Source organism: Loxodonta africana, chromosome 20 (assembly GCF_030014295.1).
Source record: "Loxodonta africana isolate mLoxAfr1 chromosome 20, mLoxAfr1.hap2, whole genome shotgun sequence".
Lineage (NCBI taxonomy): Eukaryota > Metazoa > Chordata > Mammalia > Proboscidea > Elephantidae > Loxodonta > Loxodonta africana.
In genome coordinates this window covers 21297882-21309384 of record NC_087361.1, presented here as the reverse complement: position 1 = coordinate 21309384, position 11503 = coordinate 21297882, and the positions used below count along the sequence as shown (strand labels likewise).

At 40.3% G+C, this 11503-nt stretch overlaps 1 protein-coding gene across 2 annotated transcripts in view; it reads left to right on the top strand.

Moving 5' to 3' along the window:
• The first annotated feature begins 322 nt into the window (after positions 1-322).
• ARL13B (ADP ribosylation factor like GTPase 13B) overlaps positions 323-11503 on the top strand; it is a 90734-nt gene continuing 79553 nt past the window's right edge. The window contains exon 1 of one of the 2 annotated variants that reach the window (XM_010590391.3): positions 323-680. In XM_010590391.3, the coding sequence (XP_010588693.1) occupies positions 622-680 (59 nt within the window). In that variant the 5' untranslated portion in view covers positions 323-621. The remainder of the gene's footprint in view (positions 681-11503) is intronic. The other variant, XM_010590392.3, reaches the window with a different exon arrangement.

Here is an 11503-nt window from a genome sequence, read left to right as displayed (position 1 = left end):
GGATCTCGGTTGGGGATTTTGGAGTAAGACCAGCAGCATCCTCTGTTTTTGTACAGATAGATCCCGGCACCTGGGAGGAGTCTGATCCCTCAGTTTAATCTCTGGACGCTCCTGTTGCCAGGTTACGAGAACCGCCTTCCCCGAGCTCCGCCTCCTTCACTTAGACCTCGCCCCATTTTTCTTTCCACCTCCCTGGCATGGGCGGGGCGCTGGGCTCCTTCAGCCACTCAGAAGCCCCCCCTGGGGGCCCTCGAATGATAATTGGAGAGACTCCTGGGCGGGGCTTGGGGAGGATCTTCCGCGCGGCGGGGAAACGTCAGCACGTCGACGCGGGGGTTTGCTTTGGCCGGAGTCCGCTATCCCTGCTCCTGGGTATCTGCGCTTTTGGCCCCGCGGTGCCTGGGGAGGAGGGTCGCTGTCGTCTGTTCGCAGACCGGCGCCGTTAGCAGGGCTTGGTGCTCGGAACAGCAGCCTTCACCTCCTTCGCAGCTTCTCTTCCGGGCCTATCTGCTTCAGGGTCCCCGCGGAGCGGCTGCCCCCGTCCCGGACTTGGCCCGGATCAGTCAGGGGCCCATCCCCTCTCCGGGCTCGGATGGGAGGCGGCGGGAGCAGCGGCCTGGGATGTTCAGTCTGATGGCCAATTGCTGCAGCTGGCTCAAGCGGTGGCGGGAACCCGTCAGGTAGGCTGGAGCCGGCTCGCCCGGCGCCCTCCCGGGGTTTGGGGACGGCTGCCCTAGAGGGCGGGGTGGGGCGCCGCCTCTCCTCTCAGCCCCAAGACGAGTCCCTCCCGGCCCGCGGGGGATGCTTTCGCTCCCGGCTTGGCTCGGTTTTTGTCCCGGGAGGGAGAGAGAGATGTTTGAAGGTGAGTGCAGCCTTACTGCCTGGTTGCCTTTGGGATAAGTTCTGATCAACAGTGCTTATTATTTAACTTTACTAAATAGGATTATAAATAAACAGTATTTAAATGGCTTCGCATTTTTAAAGTTGTGTGTGTGTATATATTTGTGAACGTGTGTAGTTGGAAACTATTCGTTGTGTTTTCCCTCTGAAGCAATATCCACACATTCCTTTTCAACACACATACACCCACACACGCGGTTTTGTTGGAGGACTTGGGCTTGAAATTGGCTCCACTACTTAATTATATGACTTAACCATTTGGGCCGCACCTTCCTCGTATGTTAAATGGGGGTAATTATCTTTGCTTTAGGGGTGTTGTATTAAATGAGAATAACAGCAAAGTGTTTATTACTAGGCTGTAGTGCAGCTTCTATTTTCATGTGGACTCTCTTAATTGAAAGGGTCCACTTCTTAATATTTCATTTTGATAAAGCTAGATGTATTAATATTTCTTGCCTGCTACTTGATACTCATTCATTCAACAAACATTTGTTGTGTGTATGCCATGTGCTAGGCACTGTGTATTAGAAAGACGTCAGTGAAAAGGATGCCTTTAAAATCCAGTGGCCCAACCTGTTATGAGACCTTGAGTTTGTTACTCTTTGTAAATAATGTTGACTTTATATTTTTATATAGTTCTACTCCAGAATTAGGCCAAGGGTAAAACACTGCAAAGGTTTTTTTTTTTTTTTTTCATATCATTAACATTTCAATAGCAGTGCTGTAAGGATGAACCATCCTTTCATGAATAAATCAGGAAAAAAAAAACAAACCCATCGCCATCCAGTCTGTTCTGACTCAGTGACCCTATAGGGAAATGCTCCACTTATAGTGAAAATACATATATACTGTTGGAAAATAAACTTGCTTTAAATGAAACTTTTGAAATTCGCGATCTGTTAACTCTAACTAGATTTGAGTGTTCACTCTTTACCCCACTGCGTTGGATAACATAGGAAAGCATTCACTATGTAAACATAAGTGTTATGATCTGCTTTAAGAGTCAAAGATGTGTTTGTGTGTGTACACTGATTTGTTTTAATCACTCTTTGCTCTGATTCCAGAGTCTCTACTGAGACTTGAGTGGCAGACATAATAGATGGCCCCTCATGTTTTTCTTTGCATCTGCTTTTTTAAAAATGTATTTGATTTTATAAGAGGGCATTATTGCATATGACCTCTTAAGAAGGCAAAACACTCAAAAAAGTTTGCAGTCCCAAGAAGGAGTTTTCAGTTTAATTCATTATGCTTAGTGTCTACTTCTCTTAGCAGCTGTAGTATTATCTCTGAGACGATTTGCTTAAAGAAAAGACATTTCAGAGAAAGGCGAATAGATTTCCAAGTAGAATGGATAATTAGATTTTATTAATACAGCAAAATTGAAATCCAGCTGTATAACTTCAAGTGTACTTTCTTTAATAAATAACATCTACTGTCCAGTAAGGTAGCAACTAGCCACACAGGGCTTTTGAGCATTTGGAATGTGGCTAGTCTGAATTGAGATGTTGTAAGTGTGTAATACATACTGGATTTTGAAGACTTAGTATGCAAAAAAAAAAGTAAAATATCTCATCAGTCATTTTTTTTTTTTAAGTTTGATTACAGGTTAAAGTAACTTTTGCATATATCGCATTAAATAAAATATATTATTAGAATTAGTATCACCTGTTTTTATTTTTTTAACGCAGCTACTAGAAAATTTAAACTTTGGTGTTTGGTTCACATTCTATTTCTATTGGAATTTGTCGATCTAGGTAATTTCTACGTAAACATCTCTCATTGTTGATTAGAGCTAACTGTCAAAAGACTTGAAAACAAGTTAGATTATACCTGTATTTTTAAGTAACCTCGTTCTATAAGTGGTCTGTAATGGTGGCTGAATTAAATATTTACTAAATTTCATTTATAGTTTGATCACCACTAAGCAATAATAATCCTTACGTAAACAACATTAGCAGAGAGTTCCACTTATTTTACTGGAATAAATTAGAGGTGAGCAACTGGATTGTAAACATGGATAAAAACGTGTGCTTTTATGATGTGGTATTCTGTTTTTTTTTTTTTTTTCAAAAGAAGTTTTCTTTTTGAGTATTATCTTTATGCTTTCTGAAGAATTTTTAAAGGTTTAGGCTATGTTGTTCTTCATTGAGGAGTACCTGGGTGGTGCAGATGGTCAAGCACTGAACTACTAACAGAAAGGTTGGTTCAGACCCACCCAGAAATGCCTCAGAAGTAAGGGCTGGCGATCTGCTTTTGAAAGTTCACAGCCTTGAAAACACTATGAAGTGCAGCTCTACTCTGTACACTTGGAGCCGCCATGAGTCCATATTGACTGGACAGCAGCTAACAACAATAACAAGGTTCCTCATTGAGATTCCTTTTCACGTTTGTATTTTACAAAGATATTTGCAATTGTGAGGAGTGTGTGCGAGAGAGAAGGTAATTAATGATTATTAATACAATATGTTCTGAGATCACTTTGCTAATTTATCTAACATATTTTGTACCCTTTGGAATTACCCACCTGTCCTCACTTAGATGCTGTCCCAATGAGCATATTATTTTTAGGGAGTGGAATCAGAGGTTGGATTTAATGTTCAGAATGGGTGAAAAAGATAAGGCAGGAGTCAGAGATGAAGTGTTAAGGCACCAGTTTAGGTCAGATATCAGAACCAGGATGCCAGACAATTCAAGAACGCAGCCAGAGTTAGAATTGCACTTGTGATTGTTAACCACTAGCCAGAACCTGGGAGCCCTGGTGGCACCGTGGTTAAGCGTTCGGCTGCTAACCATAAGGTCAGCAGTTTGAATCCGCCGGCTCTCTTTGGAAGCCCTCTATGACAGTTCTCCTCTGTCCTCTAGGGTCACTATGAATTGAAATCAACTTGATGGCAGTGGGTTTTGGTTTTCAATCAGAACCTGAACCTAGATTTTCAAGCTAAGTATATTAGTCTTGAATAGACTAAATGCCAGGACTCTACAGATAAGTGATTGCTCCTAAAGACGTAGTGTGGTGTAGTGGGTGTTTGCTTTTTTTAATGTTTTATTTTGAGCCCATAGTACAATTAGCCATAGCACAATGATTAAAACTAAGAAAATTAATGTATTTAATCATTAATCATTCCCTGTGCTTTGGTGAGATTCCATATATAAATATCTTTGGAAATGGAATTCTTGGTCAAATGGTATGAAAAAGTTTAAGATATTTGATAATATTGCCAAATCGCTCTTCAGAAAGTGTATTCCGTTTTTTTTTTTTTTTTAACTGATTTCTTATCAGCAGTGTAGGAGGATAGCTTTTCCTTCCAAAAAATGGAGAGTCATAATATTTTTGTCTTTGCCAGGTTAAGGTGAAAATGCTGTCTCCTTTTAGTTGCTATTTCTTTGATTTCAGTCTTTTTTTTTTTTTTAAGAAATAGGCAACAAATCTTTGAAACTCCAACCATCCTATTCATTTTCCACCATCCCTCCCCAGAGATAACCACTACCTTGAACTAGTTTCTTGTCCATCTGTTTTTTTCAGAGGCACATTTCAGCCCACCAGAGCTTTACTTAAAACTTATTGGTCAATTATTGTTTATTGTGGCCAATCCTAAAAGAAGACTCCGATGTCACACTAAGCAGTATGGATTGATGTTTTCTGTACATCAGTGTAGTATAAAGCAAAGCTTACTGTGACGTGGTATGTCATCTCTGTATGAACTTCTTTAGTGGGGGCTGTTCTCGGTAAATATAACTGCAATTTTTAGACCATTTATAGAAACTGCTGAGTTTCTGACTTCCTAATTCAGTGGTACATACAGGTTAGAAAGGATCATCTGATGTGCCATGTACAGAACTGGAATGTCTTGTATTTCTTTTCATCCTCTACAACATCTTGCTTAAACATAGTAAGAATCATGGAAATTTAGGGTAGAAAGGGGCCTAGAGATACTCTGATTCTATCCTTTATACTTCTGGACTGAAAAAACTGGCACTCAGAATTTCAATTGATCCAGACTTTAAAAGCTATGGTAAGATCGCCAAGTTTGATGCTCCCTTTATTTATGAGTACTTCATAAGTGTGGGTAGTGATTTTGATGTAACATTATGCTGGGCTGTACAACCTGACTCTGAATATCAGAAAGTAGTGCACTTGTCACTGAAATCACCATAATTGATTTTTTGGTAAATTTTTTCATTCTCATGATTTTTTGGGTAAGTTGTGCCGGCCTTTCACACATGTATCATAAAACGTGTGTAGGTTACTTTTAAAATTTAGAACTTGATCCATATAGTTTTAAATATTTTTAGTGATATGTTATCTTAGATTTGTATAATATTTTTGAAGTTAGAAATAGCTTTTATGTATTTGATCTATTTCATTTTATTTGAAGTATCTGCCAAGTGAGTTTAAACCTGCAGTTGTTTAAATGACTGCAATAATGTCACTCAGAAAGATTCAGAATTTTAATGTTTTCTGAGTCCAAGTTTAGTACTCTCCAATACCACATTGCTTTTTCTGATACATTATTTTGTATATTTTTTGCATTAAAAAGGGCCCTGCGATAAGATATCCTCACATACTCACTTTTGGGGCCCAGTATGCACTGTGTTGATTTGAACAACAGCAAATGCTAGTCCCTGGAGTACAGGAGTCTTTGTGATGCAGATAGCTAAAATTATATAAGACAGGCCTTTGTTGTTGTGATCTGTTCAGACAGCTGCTTGAACCAAAATCCAAACTAGTTGCTGTGGAGTTGATCTGACTCACAGCGACCCTGTAGGACAGAGTAGAACTGTCCCATAGGGTTTACAAGGAGCAGCTGCTGGATTCGAATTGCTGACATTGTGGTTAGCAGCCAACCCTTTAACCACTATGCCACCAGGGCTCTGTTTGTTTGCCCTTAGACCTGTCTAATCTTTGGCTGAAGGGTGAACCTCAGAAGTGACTTCAGTACTAAGTTAAAAGGGTTTCTGGGGGCCATACACTCGGGGTTTCTCCAGTCTCTGTCAAACCAGCAAGTCTGGTCTATTTTGTGAATCTGAATTTTGTTCTACATTTTTCTCCCACCCTGGCTGGGACTATTATGATCCCCGTCAGAGCAGTCTGTGGTAGTTGTTCTGGGCTGTCTGGTGGAGGTTGCGGTAGTTGTGGTGCATTAGTCCTTTGGACTAATCTTTCCCTTGTGACTTTGGTTTTCTTCATTCTCCTTTGTTCCAGCTGGGATAGGACTAGATTGATTTTAGATGGCTGCTCACAGGCTTCTAAGACCTCAGACGCTACTCACCACAATCAGATGCAGAACATTTTCCTTATAAACTACTTTGTGCCAGTTGAGCTGGATGTCACCCAAGACCATGGTCCCCAGCCCTCAGACCATTAATTCAGTTCCTCAGGGAGTTTGGATGTGCCTGTGAAGCTTCAAGGCCTTTGCCTTGGTTAAGTTATGCTGACTTCCCCAGTATGGTGTGCTGTCTTATCTTTCCCCAAAGTTACCACGCATCTACTGTCTAGTTAGTGTTTTTCCTTCCCAACCCCTCCCTCCTTCATAACATCAAAGATTGCCTCTTTCTGTGTGTAAATCTTTTCATAATAGTGGCCTCATACAGTATTCGCCCTTTAGTGATTGAGTTACTTCACTTAGTATAAAAACCAAGAACTTAAAGTTACATTTTCATTTTACTTAGTAAATGTAAAATCAGAAAATGTATTTATGGTGTTTCATTCAGGAAAGATGCCTACTGTGTGCCTAGTACATTTGATACCGAGGCTATAGGGTAGATTTAAGATAAGAAGCTCTAGTAGAGGAGACTGAAAGTTTGCATGAGATAAAGTCTAGTTGCTGGTAATTAGCAAGGCTGATCAGGAAGGCCCAGGGGAATCCAGAGTGTTGTGGGCCTGCTTGAAAAGTGGCAGGAGAGGAGGCTGCAGAGTTTGGACCTGATTCTGGCTAGAATAAAGTTAGATTTTTATCAACAGCTTAAAATTCATGATCTTAATTAATCTACACTGGAAGTACTCATTCATCTATGCCAATAAATTTGGAAGACAGCTACCTGGCCAAATGATTGAAAGAGATCCATATTCCTGCTTTTCCAAAGAAAAGTGATCCAATAGGATGTGACACTTATCAAACAATGCCATTAATGTCACATGTAAGCAAAACTTTGCTGGAGAGAAATCAAAACAGTTACAGCTGTACATCCACAGGGAACTACCAGAAATTCAAGCTAGATTCAGAAGAAGACATGTAATGAGGAATATCATTGCTGATATCAGATAGATCTTGGCTGAAAGTAGGAAATACCAGAAAGATATTTATCTGTGTTTATTGGCTATGCAAAGGAATTTCACTGTGTGAATGATAACAAATTGTGGATAACATTGTGAAGAATGGGAATTTTGAAACACTTAATTGTGCTCATGCAGAACCTGTACTTGGTCAAGAGGCACTTGTTTGAACAGAACAAGAGGATACTGCCTGGTTTAAAATTGGGAAAGGTGTGCATCAGAGTTGTATCCTTTCACCACACTTATTCAGTCTGTATGATGAGCAAATAATCAGAAAAGCTGGGTGGTATGGAGAAGAGCATGGCATCAAGATTGAAGGAAGACCCATTAACAACCTGCAATATGCAGATGACACAACCTTGCTTGCCAAAAGAGAAGACGACTTGAAGGTCAAAGACTAATGAAGATCAAAGACTATAAGCTTCAGTATAGATTGCATTTCAACATAAAGAAAACTAAATCCTTACAACTGGACTGGTAAGCAACATCAAGATAAATGGAGAAAATATTGAAGTTGTCAAGAATTTCATTTTACCTGGATCTGCAATCAATGCCTGTGGAAGAAGCAGTCAGAAAACCAAACAACGTATTGCATTGGGCAAACCTGCTGCAAAGTACTTCTTCAGAATCTTAAAAACCAAAGGTGTCACTTTGATGAGTAAGTTGCACCTGACCCCAGCCATCGTATTTTCAATTGCGTTATATGCATGTGAAAGCTGGACAGTGGAAAAGGAAGATGGAAGAAGAATTGACGAATTTGGATTATGGTGTTGGTGAAGAATATTGAATATATCATGGAGTGCCAGAAGAACAAATAAATCTGTCTTGAAGTAAGTACAGCCAGAATGCTCCTTAGAAGTAAGGATGGCAAGACGTTGTCTCACTTACTTTGGATATGTAATCAGGAGAGACCAACCTCTGGAGGAGGATATCATGCTTGGTGAAATAGAGGGTCAGCAAAAATGAGGAAGACCCTCAAGATGGAAACCCTGGTGGCGTAGTGGTTAAGAACCAAAAGGTCAGCGATTTGAATCCACCAGGCGTTACTTGGAAACTCTATGGGGAGGTTCTACTCTCTCCTCTAGGGTCACTATGAGTTGGAATTGACTCCCTGGCAACGGATTTTTTTTCCTCAAGAAGACGGAATGTTACAGCGGTTGCAATAATGGGCTCAAGCACAGCACTGATTATGAGAATGGCACAGAACTGAGTACCGTTTCATTCAGTTATACGCAGATTCACTGTGAGCCGGAGCCGACTCTGTGGCATTTGACAACAAAAACAATCTACCAGCTACTAGGTAGTTGTTCTACCTTCTATTCAGTGAAGAAAGCAGGTTATACCTGAAGTGGACCTAAATCTGGGGGAAAAAATTCCACAATATCTTGAAGTAAAGCAACCAGAAAGGGCTACCTGATTTGGTGTGTGTTTATAAATGTGTGTAAATTTTATGATATACAAAAGGGCTAAAGTACTTCCTTAAAATTTTAATAATTATTATTACAAACCATTTTATTTAAGCTTTCTGTGGAAACTAACTGTTGACCGACTCATTAGCATCGTAATCTTTGGTAACTTATGCTTGCTTTACTTGCATGGACAGTAGAAAATAAATGGCAGGGTAAAATCACTTTGAACTATCAGGACGTGCTATATAAATTCAAAGTGTTAGTTACTGTAGAGTTTGGGAAACAATGAGAGCCTTTAGCTCTGAGTTACTTGATTTGAGGTAATTACCAAAGCATACTTTTATTTATAAAACTTTTCAGTATTTGATATTATTCTACAGTATTTGATGTTGTTCATCTCTTTATCCTTTTGGAAACTGTTCCCAGCATTGCCATTTCTTTTGTCTCCTTTTTTCTCTTTGACCACAAATTTAAGGGTTTCTTCAAAACTTCTTGGGATTCTGTGCCCCCGTCCCTGGCTCTTCTCCCTCCTGTACTCTCTCTGGGCTCTTTCATCTGTTCTCATGGTTTAAACTACCACTTATATGACCCATAAACCCTCATAAACCTCTCCGTCTGCTTCAGAGTTCAACAGTGAGTGAGATGGCACTCTTGCTCTTGAAGGTTCCTCCACAGTCCAGCCCTAGCCCACCTCTCTGGTGTTACCTCTTACAGTCTTTATTGAACTTTATACTGTAATAAGTTTAGCTATTGGTTGAGTACTTATCATATGCCACAGGCACTGTGCATGTTACTTGTATTGTCTTATTTAATTTTCATCGCAACTCTATTGGATGTGTATTGTCATTATCTTTATTTTACCGTTGAAATTCTAAGAAGTTCAGTAATATCTCACAGGTCATATAGCTTGGAAATGGCAAACCTGCGACTTGAAATGAGGTCTCTCTAGTACCAAGTTTATGGCTATAAAAGGTCTCACAATCCCTATTATTTAACTTATTACTAGCACAAACATACCATAAATCTTATGATGCCACAGATCTTTCTTTCCACACAGCCCTTCTGGTTTGGTATGTAATCAGAGACTAGGGATAACCATATGTATTAAGAATGAAGTGATCACTCTTAACTTCTGGGAAGGTCACATTATTAACTATTTGATAATACTGGTATCTTAAGTAGAAGTATGCCAAGTTTCCCTTCGACTCGGTTTATTAAATTATGATTGTGCATGAGTCTGACAAGTGTATTCTCTTGTTTAAGGCTGCTCATCTGATGTGTACTCTTAATCCCTGGGTTTATCAGCTCACAATACCTCCCAGTTTTCACTTACCGACTGTAAGTGGTGTGGTGCCTTTTTGTGCAGTGTTCTCTGTGGAATCCTTTCATCTTCTCATTCAGTCTTCCCTTTGCTTGGCAAACTTCTTCACTCTAAGAACTTAGCTCAGAAAGGAGAACAAAGAACACCAAAGACACAAGGTAATTACAAGCCCAGGAGACAGAAAGGACCACATAAATCAGAGACTACATCAGCCTGAGACCAGAACTAGATGGTGTCCAGCTACAACTGATGACCGCCCTGACAGGGAACACAACAGAGAATCCCTGAAGGAGAAGGAGAGCAGTGGGATGCAGACCTCAAATTCTCAAAAAAAAAAGACCAGACTTAATGGTCTGAGTTGAGACTAGAAGGACCCCAGAGGTCATGGTCCCCAGACCTTCTGTTAGTCCAAGACAGGAACCACTCCCAAAGCCAGCCTAAGACAGAGGTTGGACTGGACTATAAGATAAAAAATGATACTGGTGAGGAGTGAGCTTCTTGGATCAAGTAGACACATGAGACTATGTGGGCAGCTCCTGGCTAGAGGGGAGAGAAGAAGGCACAGGGGGACAGAAGCTGGCTGAATGGACACCAAAATACAGGGTAGAGAGGAGTGTGCTGTGTCGTTAGGGGGAGAGAAACTAGGAGTATATAGCAAGATGTATATAAATTTTTGTATGAGAGACTGACTTGTTTTGTAAACTTAAAGTGCAATAAAAATTTAAAAAAAAAAAGAAAGAACTTAGCTCATGTATCACCTTGTGTAAGATACTTCCCTGACCTTTTCCCCTATCTCTGGGCTGCGTTCAGATCCCTTGCTCTATATTTCTTTAGCATCGTATGCATATAGGTGGAATTTTCAAAACTATCATGGCATCATAATGTATTAATATTTACGTTTCAGTTGCTCTCATTGGAGGATGAGCACTTTAGGGTAGAAGCTATGTCTTAGGCATTTTTATATTAACAAGGCCTCGACGGCACTGGGTTCTGGTTTGGGTTAAGGTACTTTCATTGAATGACCATCTGACTGAATAACTAAATGATTGTTTTTATTGTTAGTGTCAGCTTTTGTAAATATAAGACACTATTACAGGACAAAGGTGTGGCAGTCTGCTTCTGTAAAGATTATACACAGCCTTGGAAATCCTGTGGGGCAGTTCTGCTCTGTCCTATAGAGTCTTATGAGTCAGAATCAACTCAATGACAATGGATAAAACACTGTTTATCTTAGGCTGGGTTCTCTAAAGAAAAAAAAAAATTTTTTTTTTTCTTTATGCATAGTGTAAATACATATAGAGAGATTTATAATAAGGAAACTGTTCATGCCATTGTAGGGGCTGGAATGTCCCAAGTCCTTAGGTCAGGATAGAGTCCTTTCCCAATTCATGGAGCTGCAGAAGCTGGTGAACCCAAGATGAGTGGTTGGAGAGCAGGTTGTGATGGTCAAGGAATCCCCAAGGTTGGCAGGCAAGACTGCAAGGTTTCTCCTGAGTCAGCTGCAGAGGCTGGCGAACCCAAGACAGGCAGGTCGGGGAGCAGGACTCTTGCTCGCAGGCTGTGAAGATTGACAAATGCCAAGATGGACAGGTAAGCTGC